The 20,580-nt window shown below is 40.2% G+C and overlaps 1 protein-coding gene across 1 annotated transcript in view; it reads left to right on the forward strand.

The window, feature by feature from the left end:
- Positions 1-2,124: 2,124 nt before the first annotated feature.
- Positions 2,125-20,580, forward strand: part of CDH11 (cadherin 11) — a 43,164-nt gene continuing 24,708 nt past the window's right edge. Inside the window, exons 1-3 of the mRNA XM_023726853.1 lie at positions 2,125-2,530; positions 12,515-12,768; positions 19,469-19,605. Coding sequence (XP_023582621.1) covers positions 2,354-2,530; positions 12,515-12,768; positions 19,469-19,605 — 568 coding nt within the window. The 5' untranslated portion in view covers positions 2,125-2,353. The remainder of the gene's footprint in view (positions 2,531-12,514; positions 12,769-19,468; positions 19,606-20,580) is intronic.

Below are 20,580 nucleotides of genomic sequence, written 5' to 3' on the forward strand. Positions count from 1 at the left end.
TGGTACATAGAAGGAAAAGACCAGGCAAGATTAACAGCAGGCAGCCATTATAGCTCTTGCTCATATACTATATATCATTTAGTAAAGTTACATTGCTGCTGTGCAGATACCAGTTTCACAGCCTTGAACTTGAATAGGATTTTAAGAAAATCAGCTTAACGCAGGTTTTTTCAAACCTTAATGTAAGTTGGGGATTATCTACAGAGAGAGACTTCCACCTCCTATCAGTCCTTTAATATGGAGGGCATGGTGAGATTAAGTTGAATATGGGTCCAAACTGAAAGTATTCGAAGTCAAATAACATGCATAAATTTAGACAAAATCTATGTTAGGGGAAACTAAAAGGGATTAAGTAACTTGCCCAAGACCGCTTAGCCCGGAAGTAGGAGAGGCAAGTTTTCTGGCCTTTGCTTCACTATATTCTGTTTCACACAGAATACTTTTAAAATGTGAAAATGGGAATGAGATAATCTTACTCTTCTACTGAAGACCTTCCAATGGCTTCACACCATGTTTAAAAGAACCCAAAGTCTTTTCCATCTCTGACAATGCTCTCGTTTACAGTCGAGCCCCAAACTACCTACATATGCTTCCGCAAAGCTCCAGTCACAGGTAGCTTTTTGCAAAGCTCCGGTCACAGGTAGCTTTTTGCTAGTCTGTGAAATCACCCAATATGTTCCCATCTCAGGATATTTGCCATTTGCTGTTCCTTCTGCCTGTAATTTTTATCCCTCAGATAGTCACATGATTGTTTTCCTAGTCCCATCAGGGGAGTTCGGATGATTGCTTCTGAAGGATGTCTTCTCTGACCGCTCCCTTCAAAATCAGTCTCCTCTCTCCCTCTCCCTCTTACACATACACACACATGTTTAATATAAACAGAGACATTCATGTGCACTCATACTCATACTCACACATACACGGATACACACCTCATACATTCATACACACACTTGCACACACATATGCAGTCATAAATATTCAAAGATGCGCTATCCCCTTCACACACTCAGATGCCCATACACATTCACACACACTCAGCCACACTTTCACACATACACCATCACACTCACACTTGCAATCCTGCACTTACACATACAATCAAACACTTACTCTCTCTCTCATTACCCTCTACCCCTTGTTAGTTGCCATTGAGTCAGCTCCAATTCAGGGCATTTATGTGTAACAGAACAAAACATTGCCCAGTCCTGCGCCACCTTCATACCCCTTACCTTCCTTTATTTTTCTTCCTCCTAGCAATGACATCAGATGTGTATCCCATTGTTTATTTATTATTTTTCTAATGTGCCTCATTACAAGAGGAATCTTGATTGTTTAATTTACTATTAAATCTCCAGGAACTGGAACAGTGTATGATGCATAGTAGGTTCTTCACAGATATTATTTATATGTATATATAGTATATATATATATTTATATATTACATATATTTATATTATATATATTTGTATATATTATATATACTTACATATATTGTATATATATGTATATGTACATATATATATAGAAGGGCCACACTGTGGGAGACCTTTCCAGATAAAGTGATGCTTGGTGGAGTGGTGAAGGATGTAGAATAAGAGCGACGTCAAATACAGAATTAGATGGAGCATGACCTTGAAAGACATGATTTCCATTTTATCTTAAAATTAATATGGAGCTATTCAAGGCTTTTAAACAGAGAAGGGTTGTTTCTGAGTACCTGGCAGTGTCATAGAAGCCCTGGTGGTGCAGTGGTTAAGCGCTTGGCTGCTAACCAGAGGGTCAGCAGTTTGAACCCACCAGCTGCTTCATGGAAGAAAGATGTGGCAGTCTGCTTCCTTAAAGATTACAGCCTCGAAAACCATATGGGGCAGTTTTACTCTGTTCTATAGGGTCGCTCTGAATCGGAATTGACTTGACAGCAATGGATTTGGTTTTTGGGTTGGCATTGCCATAGTGAGCCTTGGAAATTAAGTCCTGAAACATCCTGGAAACATGAAAAGAGGTCTCAACTATTTGAACGTATGAAAGCATACATGGGTCTCCATCTTTTACTGCTGGGGAATGTGCCTGAGCATTGTCTTCCTTTCCAACATGTGACAGGTGACCCCACCATCTCACCGACACCCCATTATTGCTTCATCTTCCTTTGTAGAATACATTCCTTTGACAAGCAGGTCGTGTGGGATCTTCCTCCCATCCATTCATTTCTTTCATGCTTTCAATCAATAGAAAGTTCAATTGCAAACCCTTTGAGAAATTTATTGGAATTCAATGAAATCTAAGGTCTTACAGCTGCCAAATAAAAGAGAAAATAAAAAATAGATGTCTTCTTCTTTTAGGCGTATACCAGATGTCTGTGTCAGAAGCAGCTGTCCCAGGGGAGGAAGTAGGAAGAGTGAAGGCTAAAGACCCAGACATTGGAGAAAATGGCTTAGTCACATACAATATTGTTGATGGAGATGGTATGGAATTGTTTGAAATCACAACGGACTATGAGACCCAGGAGGGCGTGGTGAAGCTGAAAAAGGTGAGTTAGGGTAAAGAGTCAGACCTGTCAGTAGTGTGGTCTGCTCTACCAAGGGGACACTGCAGGAGACTGGGAGTTGAAAGTTAAGAAATGGGACTGTGGGTACCTGGGGGCTTTTCTGATCTTGCAGTGGAGCACTGGGGAAGTAACAGAATTGTACTCCTCTCTGTAACTGCACAGGGAGCTGGCCAGAGGTGCTGACCAGGCCTGGCTGACATTGCTGCTTAGTTCTTGTATGTCCTGGCATGAATTTCCCATGGGAGGAAGAACAGCTAGATAAACCTGGAATTTTGGAGAAACAGCCCTGAGTGTGGGTGGAGTTCTCACTTTAGCTCTACCAAGCTGAGTCTGTTCATATAGGCTACTCAGAAATTTCCCTATCTCAAGCATCCAAGGTCCATTGCATTACTAGTACCTCTGTTAAATATAAACCATATTTTTGCCTGCTTTTCTTTAAAAACTGAACCTGGGGAAATGACAATAAGGGACCTTCCCCCATAAGCAGCTAGACTGTCACTAAAAATGTGTTCCTGAGTTGCATCCATTACAAGATAAAGTTTCTTATTTGCTGTTGTTTTGTTTTAACGTTTTATAGAGACCAAAGTTTATTAGTGGTTATCAGGGATGTGAGGGAAGGGGAGAGGGGGAGCATTGTTTACGAAGCATTGAGTTTCTGTTTATGGTGATGGAAATTCTGCAGAAGATATTGGCAATGGTTGCACAACATCATTAATGGAATTGATGTCCCTAAATTATAGTGAAAAATGTTAAATTGACTAATGTTGTATTATGTGTGCATATATATTTACAACCATTAAAAAAATTAACATTTACTCAATACTAACTCTTGGCCAGACACAGCCTGAGTCTCTTACAAACATCCTCTAATTTACTTTTTTAATAAAAATCATATAAAATAGATTTTCTTACCTCAAAGGGCAATAATACCTCAACTGAGTTATGAGGAGATTGGGGCTCAGGCAGATTAAACAGTTTACTCAGTCGTAGCCAGAGAGCTAACAATCCGCAAGCATGGAATTCAAACCTAGGGTATTATGGAACAACTTCTCTATCAAGACATTTTGGAAACAGCTGCGGCAGTAATGGTTTATAAAGGAGAGCTGGCTAGGATTCACTTTCAAGTGAAGAAAGAGTTACAGTGTACTTGAAAAATGGTTTTCCCCCTGATTCCCCACTTGAGAAATCAACACCTCTCCATCATCAAAGTGTATGGAGCATTAAATCTGAATTAGGTGATGGGATTACCTTGGTTTTAATCAGGCATTCATTTTCAACTTGGTTTTGTCACATGAATATTAAGCTCCTTGGTGCAATGGAAAAGATTGGACTGTAACACTGATAAAAGATTAATTTGAAGAATCAGTGAAGAGGCCAGGAGCTGGAGAGGAGGCTGAGGGTGAGGTGGGAGGAGGCAGGTACTGGGAGGAACTTTTCAGTCAGGGGAGCAAGGAAGAAGGTGTTCTAGGAAGCTGACCTTTCAGACAATTGGAAAGCTATGTTGGATTTGGGAGAAATATTATGAGACATGGAACTGAGATGGTGAGGGTGACACTGTTATAAAAGAATAAAGAAAATGAAGGATATAGAGGTTGGGATGAACTTTGGAGACTTAGAAAAGCCAGCATTAGTGACGATGAATGATGTGACGGAGGCAACCTAATCATCAGCAGCAAGGGGCTGGGGTAGTTATTCGTTCTGGTTTCTCCTTAGGAGAAGTAGCTGTGAATCGTGTGTAGCATACAGCTGTCAAAGTACCTCATTAATTAATATTACTATCCCTCCTGCTTGACGTTTACATATGAGGATTGACATCAGCGACTTCTTCCTCCCCTCCTTTGCTGTTGGCGTAATTAGGTAGTTGGTTATGCTGAGGTTGTCACCTGTTTTCAGAGTATTCAGGGCGTAAACACACATTGTGTCTCTAAAATCCTGAAACATTTAAATCACCCCATGGAATTCACACATCGCAAATGAGCTCTCTGCATATGATTAATTTGCACATTTCCCCGATTCAATCCGTTTATTCCAGGCAAAGGAATAATCTTCTGTAAAGTACTGACATTTAGGTTTAAAGCAGGGGTAAGATGTTATTTCATTTGTAAAGAATATTGGCTTAAACCTGTAGCACAAAGCTCCAAATGTTCCCCAAAATATTGAGAGGTAAATTTAACAGAGGAAAGTGATGAATCCTTGTGGAAATCAATATATATAGTTTAATAGTAGAAAAAGCTATGGAGATAGCATGGAAGTATTTCTCATCTTTTAAAAATATTATTTAATATAATATTTCCATTGATTTCTTAATTCATTTACCTATTTTTGAAGCAAGAGTTATTGAGTACTTATTTGCAGGCCCTTTCTAAGGTCCTGGAAATCTAAAGTTGAAGAGACAATCCGGGTCATAGGGTGATCTCTATTTAATGGGACAATTAAGTGAAAAGAATTAAAATAGAGCAGGCTTTCTCAGCCTTGGCACTACTGGAATTTCAGAGTAGATAATTTCTTATTGTATGGGGCTGATCTGTGCATTGTAGGATGTTTAGCCATGCTACTGATACCAGTAACATGGACACCTTCTTAGAGGGGGCAATTCTTGAGCTGACTGTTGATGGATGAGTAGGATTTTGCCAGATAAATAAGGAGAGAAAGGGTAGATCAGCCAGAATAAATGAACTCATGAAAGGCTGGTATCAATGGAAATAGGGGTCATTTAGGAAACTGCAGTGTGTTCAGTCTTAAGGGTGATAAGATGGGTACAGTGGGGCCAGTTGGGAACTGTTGTTGAAATTCAAGATATAAATTACAAGGAATTGAGAAAGGTAGAAGAGGTAGTGGGATGGTAGTGAATAAAAATAATTCATGAGTTAGGAACTAACATCATTCATTTACTTAATATTTTAGTATGCCAGGGATATGATGGTGAACAAAATAGAGACAACCTGCCCTCGGGGTATTCAGACAATCTCTGTGTTTAGTTGAAGAGGAACCAGTGCAAAATAAATACAAGACTTTTGAGGGGCCTGTGGGTAGTAAGGACCCCTGGTGGTGCAATGGTTAAGAGCTTGGCTGCTAACCAAAAGGTCAGCAGTTTGAATCCATCAGCCACTCCTTAGAAACATTATGGGGCAGTTCCATTCTGTCCTATAGGGTGGCTATGAGTCAGAATCGACTCCATGGCAATGGGATGGGTTTTTTTTGTGAGCCGTAACTGACTCAACAGAAATGTTTTTTTTTTTTTTTTGGTAGAGGGGGTGGGATACAAAAAGAGATGCAAATCCAGTCTGTTCGCTACCACACTCTTGACCAAGTAGGACACCAGTCTATTCCAGAGAAATCACTAGCACCCTACTCTCTGAACTATTTATTTTAACCAAATAAACTGTAAAGCAATGTGAGAGCTCATTAGAGGACATTTTAAAAGAAATATTTCCAAATTCCATATTTTAATAACATAATTTCTATGTCTGATTATTTACTTTTATTCTCTGTCCACCTGCATATAAATGTGGATACCTAACATTTCGCAGGGTTGCAATCATAGGGCAGTCTGATTTGTTAATGTAATGTCATATCCTAAACATTTTACATGCTGTTACATAATAGACATAAACATTTTTAATGACTACATAACATCCTGTCCTCTTGATGAACCATTATTTCCTTAATAAAATCTCACAGTTGGATTTGGTGTCTGGTGTGTACATTTTCCCCGATTAAATAGAACCCTCTATTATATCTAACGAACATTAGGCATTTTTGAATATTGTTTGTTTTGGTTTTCTGTTGAAATAATCCCTCAGGGAGAATTTTCAGAGGTGGGATTAGTAAATTAGGGGGCATTGAGATCTTTATGGCTTAGGCAATGTGTTGCCTCATTTAGCTTTATTTCAACTACAAGCAGTCTACCGGTTACAAATGAGATCTGTTCTGTATCTTTAAGTCTTTAGGTTGAATTTGTAGGTAAGTCGGAACAAGTGCGTATGTTTCTTATTTAGTGCGAGAGGAACCCTGGTGGCACAGTGGCTAAGAGCTTGGCTGCTAACCGAAAGGTTGGCAGTTTGACTCCACCAGCTGCTCCTTAGAAACCCTACGGGACAGTTCTACTCTGTCCTATAAGGTCCTTACGAGTTGGATTGACAGCAGCGGGTTTGGTTAGTGCAAGAAAATACTCAAAGCCTTTTAAATGATTTAAAAGCTGCATGTGCAGCAAGTGAAGGTGATTGTGATGAAGAATTTGTTGTGAGTAGGGGTTGGTTCAGTCCTTTCAAAGTGAGGGCAAATTACATAACATTAAAGGGCAAGTATGAGCTGTCCGTAAATTGGTGTTCATATCCCAGGGCCTGCCTGTACCCATAACATGGATATAAGTGTTCATATAGGAAACTACCACAAACCATTTTTTGGAAGGAGGCAGGGAATAAATTGCAGGTAAATACTTAAATGTTATCTATCCATCAGCCCTCCTCCCCACTCAGTCAAAATCATGGATGCATGTGATGACTCCCCAACTCGTCTGTCAGTTTGTCATACTGTGGGGACTTGCATGTTGCTGTGATGCTGGAAGCTGTGCCACAGGTATTCAAATACCAGCAGGATCACCCATGGTGGACAGGTTTCAGCTGAGCTTCCAGACTAAGACAGACTAGGAAAAAGGATCTGGCAGTCTACTTCTGAAAAAAAAAATTGGCCAGTAAAAACTTTATAAATAGCAGCAGAAAATTGTATGATAATAGTGCCAGAAGATGAGCCCCTCAGGTTAGAAGGCACTCAAAAGGCCACTGGATAATAGCTGCCTCCTCAAAGTAGAGTCAACTTTAAGGAGATGGATGGAATCAAGCTTTAAGGAAGTGGATGGAGTCAAGCTTTCAGAACTTTCATTTGCTGATGTGGCACAACTCAAAATGAGAAGAAACAGCTGCAAACATCCATTAATAATAGGAACGTGGAATGTAGGAAGTATGAATCTAGGAAAATTGGAAATCATCAAAAATGAAATGGAACACAAAAACATCAGTATCGTAGGCATTAGTGAGCTGAAATGGACTGGTATGGGCCGTTTTGAATCAGACAATCATATGGTCTACTACGCAGGGAATGACAACTTGAAGATGACGTCGTGTTCATCTTCAAAAAGAACATTTCAAGATCTATCCTGAAGTACAACACTGTCAGTAACAGAATAACATTCATATGCCTACAAGGAAGACTGTTTAATATGACCATTATTCAAATTTATGTACCAACTACTAAGGCCAAAGATGAAGAAATTGAAGATTTTTACCAACATCTGCAGTCTGAAATCGATCAAACACACAATCAAGATGCATTGATAATAACTGGTGATTGAAGTGCAAAAGTTGGAAACAAAAGAAGGATTTCTAGTTGGAAAATATGGCCTTGGTGATAGAAATAACGCTGGAGAGAGAATGATAGAATTTTGTAAGACCAATGACTTCTTCATCGCAAATACCTTTTTTTCAACAACATAAACAGGACTGTACACGTAGAATTCACCAGATGGAATACACAGGAATCAAATCGACTACATCTGTGGAAAGAGACAATGTGGAAATCAACTACATCTGTGGAAAGAGCTCGATATCATCAGTCAGAACAGAGTCAGTTGCCAATTGTGGAATAGACCATCAATTGCTTATATGCAAGTTGGAGTTTAAGAAAATTAGAACAAGTCTACCAGAGCCAAAGTACAACCTTGAGTGTATCCCACCTGAATTTAGAGACCATCTGAAGAATAGATTTGACGCATTGGACACTAATGACCAAAGAGAAGTAGTGGAATGACATCAAGGACATCATACATGTAGTAAGCAAAAGGTCATTAAAAAGACAGGAAAGAAAGAAAAGATCAAAATGGATGTCAGAAGAGACTCTGAAATTTGCTCTTGAACTTGGAGTTGCAAAAGCAAAAGGAAGAAATGATGAAGTCAAAGAGCTGAACAGAAGATTTCAAAGGGCAGTTCAAGAAGACAAAGTATTATAATGAAATGTGCAAAGACCTGGAGTTAGAAAACCAAAAGGAAAGAACATGCTCGGCATTTCTCAAGCTGAAAAAACTGAAGAAAAAATTCAAGCCTCGGGTCGCAATATTGAAGGATTTCACAGGAAAAATTCTAAATGATGCAGGAAGTATCAAAAGAAAATGGAAGGCATACACAGAGTCACTGCACCAAAAAGAACTGGTTGACATTCAGCCATTTCAGGAGGTAGCATATGATCAAGGACCAATGGTACTAAAGGAAGAGGTCCAAGCTACTGAAAGCATTGTTGAAAAACAAGGCTCCAGGAATTGAGGAACACCAGTTAAGATGTTTCAACAAATGTACATAGCGCTGGAAGGGCTCACTGGTCTGTGCCAAGAAATTTGGAAGACAGATACCTGGCCGACCAACTGGAAGAGATCTATGTTTGTACCTATTCCAAAGAAAGGTGATCCAACAGAATGTGGAAATTATTGAACAATATCACTAACATCACACACAAGTAAAGTTTTGCTGAAGATCATTCAAAAGCTGTTGCAGCAGTACATCTGCAGAGAACTGTCAGAAATTCAAGCTGCATTCAGAAGAGGATGTGGAACAAGGGTATCATTGCTTTTGTCAATGGATCATGGCTGAAAGCAGAGGATACCTGAAAGTTTTACTGACTATGCAAAGGCATTCGACTGTGTGGACCATAACAAATTATGGACAACATTGCAAAGAATGGGAATTCCAGAACACTTAATTGTGCTCATGAGGAACCTGTACTTAGACCAAGAGGCAGTCATTTGAACAGAACAAGGGGACACTGTGGTTTAAAGTCAGGAAAGGTGTGTATCAGGGTTGTGTCCTTTCACCATGCTTATTCAATCTCTATACTAAGCAAATAATCTGAGAAGCTGGACGATATGAAGAACTCAGCATGAGGATTGGAGGAAGATTCATTAACAACCTTCGATATATAGATGACACAACTTTGCTTGCTGAAATTGAAGAGGACTTGGAGCACTTACTGATGAAGATCAAAGAACCGCAGCCTTCAGTATGGATTGCACCTCAACATAAAGAAAACAAAAATCCTCACAACTGGACCAATAAGCAACGTTATGATAAATGGAGAATATACCGAAGTTGTCAAGGATTTCATTTTACTTGTATCCACAATCAACACCCATGGAAGTAGCAGTCAAGAAATCAAATGATGCATTGCACTGAATAAATCTGCTGCAAAAGATCTCTTTAAAGTGTTGAAAAGCATAGATGTCAGTGTGAGAACTAAGGTGCACCTGACCCAAGCCATGGTGTTTTCAATCGCCTCATATGCATTGGAAAGCTGGACAATGAATAAGGAAGACCAAGGAAGAATCGATGCCTTTGAATTATGGTGTTGACAAAGAATATTGAATATACCGTGGAATGGCAGAAGGAACAAATCTGTCTTGGAAGAAGTACAGCCAGAATGCTCACTGGAAGTGAGGATGGCGAGACTACGTCTCATACTTTCAACGTGTTATCAGGAGGGACCAGTCCCTAGAGAAGGACATCACTTGGTAGAGTGGAGGGTCAGAAAAAAAGAGGAAGACCCTCAACCAGATGGATTGAGTGGCTGCAACACAGTGGCTGCAACAATGGGCTCAAGCATAACAATTGTGAGGATGGCGCAGGATCTGGCAGTGTTTCGTTTTGTTGTACATAAGGTTGGTATGAGTCAGAGCTGACTCTATGGCACCTAACAGCAACAACAACAACATGTGATCAGTTAGTGCAGCCTATCTCTGGCACTTGTTATTTGCCTTCGAGTCTGTCCAACTCAAAGCACCCACATGTGTGCAGAGTAGAACGGGTCCATTAGGTTTTCAAGGCTGTGACCTTTCAGAAGCAGATCGCCAGGCCTGTCTCCCGAGGAGCCTCTGGGTGGGTTTGAACTGCCAATTTTTTGGCTAGTAGTCAAGAGCTTTACTGTTTGCTCTACCCAGGGACTCCTTTCGTTGGCACTAAGGAGGCAGAGATCATCCAGACTCAGTGGAGTCCTTTGTGATGCTCCCAGCCTAACAGGGAAGTGAGATGAGGGGCTGAAGATGGGGCGCTAAGGAGCCACAGAATTCTATCTGGCCAAGTTGAGAAGGACTTTACAAGGTAGTAAGGCTTGAGGTGACCACCAGGTGGCTTAGTAGAATCTCACCAAGCTGGGAAGCATCATTCCAGACAGACAAACATTTGCAAAGACCTGGAAAGCCTGGCTTGGGATCTGGAATGTATCGGTCAGAAGGAAACATGACCCTACTTGCCTGAACACCAATGGGGCATTCCAATTGGAATTTTGCTCTTAGGCATATGACTAAATCAGGTTCAAAATGTTCTTCTCTAGTGGCATCCACAGACTAGCTCAGATTAGAAAGTTTCTCCTTTTCCTGTTACAGATTACCTGGTCTCAGACCTGTTATATTGTAGGTTTTAGATCCTGTGTAGTAACTGCAGACATTTTTAAGAAATTGCAGCAATCTTGTGCCTTCAGCCTGTAAATATCACGCCTTTCTGCTGCCCAGTAACCCCGCCAAGGATAAAGGAGCTGATGAGTCCTGGAACGATGGAGCAGCTGAAAGAGATTTTGTTTTGGGAATAGGAAATATTCCCTGACTCTGGGGAGACGAGAGTGGGAAGAGAATGGAAAAAGTATCCAAGGGTTTTGAATACATTTAGCCTTCCTGAAGCTTGAATCATCGTCAGTCTGGAATTCTGTAGAAGGAGGTCAGGACTAAGTCCTGTCATTATACGCCCATTCAAAATAAGCGCTTGCCAGGCAAGTGAAAATGACAACAGCATGGCAGACAGATGCTCGACTTAAAAGATCAAACTCTTTCCAAACATTTGGTAGTTCAGCAGCATCCAGAGTGCTAATTAGAAAGGTCTGTTTCTTGGGCATTAGGGCTTGTTTCTCTGCTATAATTTTGCTTTTCACCCTTTGCTGACTGACTGAGGGCATTTCCTCACATTCAAAATTATGGAGTATTTACCATTGATTTCCCAGTAACTGCAGTCATTCAAATACTACTTTTCAAGGGTTTTTTGGCATATTTGTGTAAACCCTGTACTATTATACTTGTTTTGCTTTAAATGAGCCTTGTCTTATATATATGCATTATTTTAAAAAGGAAGCATTACTATTCTCATTGTCCTATCATTTGCCGTAAACAGAAACTAACCTAAAATGAATACATTCAAAACAAAATAATGTCACTGTATTCTAACTAGAGAGTTGTGTCTTTGTCTCTCAACAGGGAAGTTAGTAAATGTAAAAGGTATGTTAAAAATTAACACTGTAGCGAGAAGTTCTTTTTAATGTGTTTAGGATTAAAAGACTTGGAAAAACTCTGTTGAAAAGTAAGTTAATGTTATTTAACAACCCTGCCCATCAGAATTCCCCATAAACCACCTCAAATCATACTATGAGCCACAGTCTGTAAGTGCCTCAGACTTTGGGATGTGCTACAATATCAGGAATTTAGAAAATGAGCTTGTCAATATGATTAAGACAGATTTAGGGGGGGAAAAAAAGCAGTACCTTTTTTCTTTGGTTGAAATTCAACGGGTATTTTTATTGCCAAGATTCCTACTACTTTACAGAATGGGCTACAAATTTATTTTTGTTGTGTTTAAGCCTCTCTCTTTGGCAACTTTTAATTTGGGCAACCTTTGTCTTGCTCTGTAGAGTGAGGTTCTTTCTGGACTCTGTGACCCTCTGCATCTGTTATGCTCCTAAAATTACCTGCTAAAGCACATTCCAAGTTTCAGCGATTTATTTATCTGATTTTGTGACCAAATGGCTCAGGTAATTGGATATTGAATAGACACTGATTTTCTCTCTTTGAGGAACTATTCACTGTGCCCTATACAACAATCGGGGCTTTCTCTTCCGTTATTCTTTCAAAGTATTGGTTGTCAATCTTCTCTTCATTCTTGCCAGCCTGTAGATTTTGAAACCAAAAGAGCATACAGCTTGAAGGTGGAGGCTGCCAATGTACACATCGACCCGAAGTTCATCAGCAACGGGCCCTTCAAGGACACTGTGACGGTCAAGATCGCAGTAGAAGATGCTGATGAGCCCCCCATGTTCTTGGCTCCGAGTTACATCCATGAAGTCCAAGAAAATGCAGCCGCTGGCACTGTGGTGGGAAGAGTACATGCCAAAGACCCCGATGCTGCCAACAGCCCAATAAGGTACAGATTTATTTTAAGAGACTGAATGGGGAATTTTAGAGGCAAGAGTTTTGGGGAAAGCCCTGCAGGAACCACATCCTTCAATTACAAAAAGGGTTCAAGTTTATCAGGTTGAGTGGAAAGCGAATGGAATTGAGATTTAGAAGACATGAGTTCCAATGCACGTCTGCTAAGAACTTGTTGGATAGACTTGTTCAAGCTGCATCATTTCTTTCTGGAACAGATTCCCTAAGGAACACTAGGGACTATAAGCCTTGGCAGGACCTGTCTGACTCAGGGAACTGTGGTGAAGAATAAATAATAATTGTGAAAAATTATAGTAATTATAATACATTGAACAGCTTCCTACACTTCAGTTACTCTACTAGGTGTTTTAGACATTTGATCTAATTTGTCCCCTCAACTTTATTGATGGAAGAACTATTATTCCTTAAATTAAAGGGAACTCAGGGTATGTGAGGCAAAGCGACTCACCCAGAGTGACAGAGCTGGTGAGCAAGAGGCTAGGCAAGCAAGCTCTGTCCCTCTAACTACTGCTGAGCACTTGGAAAAAGTATCCAAGTGCCAGACAAATTTAGGGCACTTTTATTATTATGAATATATAGTGAAACTGTGAGAGCTGAAACTCAAAAAAGCTGTCTTGTTTTTCCAGGTCTTGCAAGTTTTCCACCTTTGATGGGGCAGTCTTACTGCTTTTCTATTTCTCAGTTTAGTGGAAAATATTTGAGTTTTCCTTCTCTAGCAAGTTTCTGCCTTATACATGTGCTGGCTTTCACAGGTTTTACCATAGCTGGACAAGTGATGAGAACCCTGCCCCCCGCCCCCATTTGAGTTAATAACTGATGAAGCTTGCTGGTGAAGATGAGAGGGAAATGAGAAAGAGGCTGAGGAGGAGGCCAGAGTCACAGCTGCAAGACATTTATAGGGTGGAACTTTCTAGTTGCCTGAAGCCTGCCCTGAATTGAATTTTACTAGTTGCTGTCTCGTCAGTTTCAACTCATGGTGACCCTGTGTGTTTCAGAATATAACTGTGTTCCATAGGGTTTTCAATGGCTATGATCTTTCAGAAGTAGATCTCCAGCCTTTTTTCAGAGGCCCCACGGGGTGGACTTGAACCGCCAAACTTTCAGTTAGCAGTCGAACAAGTTAACTGTTCGTGCCAGATTCCAGCAGGCATTTATTTCTCCATGGTCACTTCCCTAATTCTTTTCATGCCTGGAGCCATCATCTGCCTTTTCATGGACTCCCTGCCTCTAATTTTCCACCTGCCCCTTTTTATCAATCCTGCAGTCAGAGTAATCCTTTTAAAATGTAAATCTAGTGATTACATCCTACCTAAGTTAAACAACAACAAAAAAATATCATTGACATTTTTATTTGCATTCCCCTAATTACTAATTTAGAGCCCTGGTGGCACAGTGGTTACAAGCTACGGCTTTTAATCAAAAGGTCGGTAGTTCGAATCCACCAGCCGCTCCTTGGAAACCCTATGGGGCAGTTCTACTCTGTCCTATACGGTCCCTATGAGTCAGAAATACGGTCCCTGTGAGTCAGAATTGACTCAACGACAACGGGTTTGTTTGTTTTTTTAATTACTAATGTTGTTGAGCTTCATTGTATGTGCTTATTTTCTTATTGACCACTTGTATATCTTCTTTTAAGAGTTTTTAGTGTCAGCTTTTACATTTAGGTCTTTGATTCATTTTGAGTTAATTTTTGTGTATGGTGTGAGGTAGGAGTCCAACTTTATTCTTTTGCATGCTGATATCCAGTTGTCCTAGGACCATTTGTTAAAAAGACTATTCTTTCCCCAATGATTTTAGCACCTTTGTTGAAAACCAGTTGACCATAGATTTATAAGTTTAATTCTGGATTCTTCAGCTCTGTTCCATTGATATATATGTCTATCCATATGCCAGTATCTCACAATAATGATCACTTTAGCTTTGTAGTAAGTTTTGAGGAAGTGTGAGTCCTTCAACTTTTTTCTCACCATCTATTTTTGTAAATAAAGTTTTATTGGAACACAGTCACAGCCATTTGTTACATTGTCTATGGCTGTTTCCATGGTATGAGAGTAGAAAGAGTTGCGTAGTTGCGACAGAGACCTTATGGACTGCAGAGCCTAGAATATTTACTATTTGCTATCTGGCCCTTTACAGAAAATGCTGCCTCTGCTCTAGTTCATCACTGCATCCCCCCTTTTAACAGAGTACCTAAATGTTGTTGTCGTTAGCTGCTGTTGAGTCAATTTTGACTCCTAGAGACCCCATGTGACAGAATAGAACTGTCTTATTGAGGTTTTCTAGGCTGTAATCTTTACAGAAGTAGATCACCAGGTCTTTATCCAGTGGAGCCACTGGGTGGGTTTGGACAGCCAAACTTTTGGTTAGTAGCCAAGCACTAGATGCCTAATTAATATTTATTATTTTATGAATAAATGAAATAACTCCAGATTCTTCTTAGAAATTCAAGCTGACAGTTTTTAAGTGTAAAAAGTTTGAAGCATGATAAAGGTGACAATTTCTCATTCATACATTTATTCAACAAAACGTCACTTAGCACACATTGGGGGTTCCCAATCTAACCCTAGGTACCTATAAATGAGTAAAAGGATCTGAGTATTAAAAGAAATTACCATGAACAGTAGAGTTTTCCCTTTATACCAAAGAAAATGGTGGCAGAGCAGAAGGAAGTCCCCGCTGTAAGAGTTGTTTAGTTGCCTTTGGATCCTTGAACATTGTCTCTTCTATGAGAGAATTACCATTTACTGTCTCAGTCCTGGACAATTTGTTACACTAAGTTATTTAAGTTAATCCTCACAGCCATCCTTGGAGGCTGTGACTGCTCTAGAATTGTATAGCTGGGAATAGTGAGGCTTAGGGATAAAGTGACTTCCTCAGATTCACATGGCCAGTTAGTATTAGAGGCTGGATTATAGCCCAGATCTGTCTTGAATCCATTTTGAGCTTTTTACTCTAACCCAGCAGCCACCGATGAAAGGGTTTCCTGGTAGAGTCTGAGTACTTGTGTTCTCTCTGTGCAGGAAAATGGGTTACATAATGACTAGGAACCGTTTTAACACTTTTCAACTACTCAAAAATGTTCCAAGTACGAATTTTAAAATGTGGTAGCTTTGGCCCAGGCTATCAAGGCACACTAGCAGCTTTTTGGAAACGTGATGGCGTAAAGATACATAGAACAACCACTCATTTCCTCTGTCTGCATTGCCTCCAAGGATCCACATCTGCGATCGGTTATATAAGTCAGCATTTCAATGGTAGCTGTTCTGTGCATGTAGGCAATTTCCATGTCTGTAATTATCTAAGGTTGCTCAGTACTGCCCTGCCCTTGAACCAAACCCCCTAACCCGCTCAAATCCCTGTTCTTAGAATTGTCAGCACAATAGGGAAGAACACCGAGAGCTTTTCATTCAATGAGCCTCTTATCCTCACTACCGCCTTTCCTGATTGCTTCTCCTCACCTAGAAGGGCATGTGCGTCTTTGGACATAAGAGTAAGGCCTTATAGTTTCATCCAGACTCTTAGCTGCATTTTGTATATCTTTCTTAGACTCTTGTAGCACTAGAGATGTAATACGTTTATTCACCATTTCCTTCCTGAAATCTCTTCCCCTACCTTCATTGGCAGTAACCTTTTTGTGCCTCTGACCAAAAACACCAAACCTGTTACTGTCAGGTCAGTTCCGACTTATAGCGACCCCATGTGTTACAGAGTAGAATTGCTCCATAGGGTTTTCTTGCCTGTAATCTTTATAGAAGTAGATTGCCAGGCCTTTCTTCCATGGCGCCACTGGGTGGGTTCAAACTGGCAACCTTTAGGTTAGTTGTCAAGTGCAGACAGTACCATACCTGGTGTTCTAACTGGTTTTTTTCATCTCTGTCTAGGTGGTGGGGACTCCCTAAGTCTCAGTCTTTTGAGTTTGGCACTCCTCTTTCTACATCACTCCCCTATAGAGTTCTCACCCATGACAAGATTGAATTGTGTTGATGCTATAGATTTTCTGCCTCCAACCTGATCTTTCTCCCTGACTCTAACTCTGTATTTATTCTATCTATTGTGCATCTCCACTCATTTTTCTCTGCATTGGCTCATTCATTCATTCAAAATATGTTTTATATACTTACTGTACCATATTTAAAAGAATAAGAAGTCTGCTTCCACTCTTAACTTTATGAAATCTAAAATCCAGTTGAGTCTTTGTTCTGTTAGCATGGAGCATATCCCTAGTTGTATTCCAATCTCTCCTTCATGCTATATTGACCTTCTTTATGTATCTCTCAATATCTCCCTCTCTAAGACACTCAGTCTAAAAACTAAGATTCTCCCGGCCTCCCACAGATGTTCAAGTATCCATCAAATCCTTTTGGTGCTTTTTTCATCACATAGTTGCCCATTCCCTCTGTCACCCTACACCTCATCAACTCATGTCTTAAAAATTGCATCAAATCCTTACATTTCCTCTGCTCCTTCCTTTACTCTTTCTTGCTTGGACCATCCTGTCCACTCCACCATATTAATTGCCCTGATAGCCTGATTCCATTTATTTGTTCCTCTTCTCTAAAGCCTTTCATGATTTCTCGCTGGCTACAGGATAAAGGTCACACTCTGTAGATTGACATTTGAGAGTTTTCATGATCATTTCTCAGAGTGGAACAGCAGCAGCGGCAACAGCCACAAAAAGAAAATAATAGCAGCTATTATGTATTGTGCCAGGCACTAGGTTATATGTTTCATACATCTGTTCTTTCATTTAATTCTCACAGATAACCCCAAATTTGGTACTATTAGTATTCAAATGTAAAAGATAAATACTGAGGTTCAAAGAGTTTAAGTGGCTTTTTCAGAATCACTCGACTTCTGTGTAATAGAGCATGACCATGTACCTAGGTATTTCCAAAACCAAAATCTGTGCCCTCAACTTCTGTAGAATAATGCCTTGAATTATCACTTATCTTTCTTCTTGTGTTTGCTTATGATGTCAACCAAGTAGTAAACTCTCCGATGGCAGGAACACAATCTTCTATTATTTTTTGCCTCCTTTCCACATAGGGCTCTTTGCTTAGGGCTCAGTTACTGAGCCCCTACTCTGACATTTAAGAGGTGTGTGACTGTTTGTCCTCAATTTCCTCACTGGGGAGGGGGACTCGTCATTCCATCCCCACAGGGATCTGTGAAATCAAGTGAGATCGGAGGTGAGCTCACGTTCTATATGCTGTGAAGTGCTGGGTGGCTCTCTGGGCAGTCCCTCACTCCTGCAAGGAACATGATCTCGAGCTGGAAGATCTGGGTTCTGAAATTGGCTCCCCAGGAACTAGGTGTGGACCATTTGCGAATCCCACCGTTTGTAAATCAAAGAGGTTAAACACCATGGCATATTCATGGTCTTTCCTACCTCTAGTATTTTTGAGTCTGTGACCCTCAATGAACACCTTCAGACATATGTATTCTGTAAATTCTATGAAAACACAGCTCAGCTCCCTAAGAACAGGTAACCACTCAATTATGAAGCGCAACATGCTACTGAGTGAACATGACCTATCTTTGTTCTTCTTCCTTTAGGAGTTAGTATATTTAAAACAAACAAACAAAAACCAAAACCATTCACCATTGAATCAGTTCCAATTCATGGCATCTTCTTGTGTAGAACTGTGCTCCACAGGGTCTTCAATGGCTGTGATATTTTGGAAGTAGATCACCATACTTTTCTTCCAAGGCACCTCTGGGTGGGTTTGGACTGCCAGCCTTTCAGTTAGTAGCCCAGTGCTTAACCATTTTCACCACCCAGGGACTCCCTGGAGTTAGTATGGTTGGAGTTGAAGAGACCCGTAAAAGCCAGGGTTCCAGTTTTTACCAGCTCTCTGGGTACCCTAGACAAGTTATTTTACCTTTCTGTACCTCAGTGTATATCATTCTTTTCTCCCATCTCCCTCCTCAGCTTGCCATAAATACACCCCAAAAATATTCCGGAAATTTTTGTCATTATTAGGAAAAAAATCAAGCTTCCTGATGGACAAGAGCAGCTAAAACCTTGCAGCTCTGCTGTTTGGCACAGCCCCAGATCATTAAGGGGTGGGGAGAGTGACATGTAAACGAATGGCCAGCCTGCTTTGCATATCGCACCCTGGAATTCCGAACCTCCCTACCTGAAAACCCCTAGAATTACATAGTATTCCCTCAAAATATAGTTAGCATGTTTCTTTCAATAAGAAGAAAACTGATTCTTCCGGCCGTAAAAGATTCTTGATGATAAAGTTAGATAAACTTGAAACTCTTTAACATTTCATATGCAAAAATCTGGCAAAGGTTTGATACATATGTGACTTTTTGAGTAGTTAGGAGCAAGGTAAACCCACTTCTCAAATGCAACTTCGTAAATATTCACGTGACGGGTGATTGTAGTAAATATGGAGAAATATGCAACTCTTATTACACTTCTCAATCAAATATGCTAAACAGTTCTTTCATTCATGGTACTGAATAAAGAATTCCAATGTGGTAAAATGACTTCTATAAAAGACTCAGTTAGAAGTTCGAAAAGTAAATTTGATTAAAAAAAAAAAAACTCCACCTCAAGTGATTCATTGAAAAGTTGCTTTAAATATAGCATGGAAAAAATATTCAAATATTAAGCTGCTTCCAATGTCTCAGTCTAATTGCCTCATTTGCATTCTGCTTAGATATACAATCGATCGTCATACTGACCTCGACAGGTTTTTCAGTATTAATCCAGAGGATGGTTTTATTAAAACTACGAAACCTCTGGATAGAGAGGAAACTGCCTGGCTCAACATCTCTGTCTTTGCAGCAGAAATCCGTAAGTATTCTCCTAAGGATTTTAATTCTACTTCACCAACTATTATTCCTTCCAACTATATAGACAGATGGAGAGAGAGAGAGAGAAAGATAAGGAGCCCTGGTGGTGCAGTGGTTAAGAGCTCAGCTGCCAACCAAAGGGCCGGCAGTTTGAATCCACCATCCACTCCTTGGAAACCCTATGGGGCAGTTCTGCTCTGTCCTATAGGGTCACTACGAGTTGAAATCGACTGGACAGTGATGGGGTTTTATATATATAGTCATACAGTTATATATATATAACTATATATAACTATATACATATACAGTGGAAACCTGTCAGAGAAGGAACACTGAAATATTTCCCGCTAAACAGAGAGTGATAGAAAAGTGGTGAATGCGCCCTGTCAAAGGCAGAAAACTTAACGAGACCCAGAAAAACCAGGCCATCCTGTCGAGTTCCAGCTCTCACAGGTTTCACTGGAAAGTGCCAGACAGCTGAGATAGATTTTTTTTTTTAGTCACTAAGAAGATTTTTCAGGCCAAAATAATTATTTTTAGTCATCTACTTAGGAAAACATATAGACAAATAGAGATGCTTTCATTTTCTCTAGCGGAACTGATTTGGAAAGACAGCTGATAACCCTCAGCAGTTTGAAACCCTGTAGCTGTCACAGAAGGGCTCCCCACTCTACCCTAGCCGTCATCACTCCATTGTATTAAACGGGAAGCAGCAGAATCCTTAGAACGAAGATTTGTGGGTTCTTGCTTATTTACAGCGCAGTGATTCTCAAGCTTGATTGTGCATTGCAATCTCATGGAGGGCTTGCCATAACACAGATGTCTGGGCCCCACCCCCAGAGGCTCTGATTTAGTAGGTCTGGGATCAGGACCAGAAATTTGTATGAAAGTTCCCCGGTGATTCTGATGCTGCTACAGACTGTGCTCGGGGGCAGGTTCCATTATGAGGCTTTAGAATTAAACCTCAGCTTCCAAG

This window comes from Trichechus manatus, unplaced genomic scaffold, assembly GCF_000243295.1.
Source record: "Trichechus manatus latirostris isolate Lorelei unplaced genomic scaffold, TriManLat1.0 scaffold00014, whole genome shotgun sequence".
Taxonomy (NCBI): domain Eukaryota; kingdom Metazoa; phylum Chordata; class Mammalia; order Sirenia; family Trichechidae; genus Trichechus; species Trichechus manatus.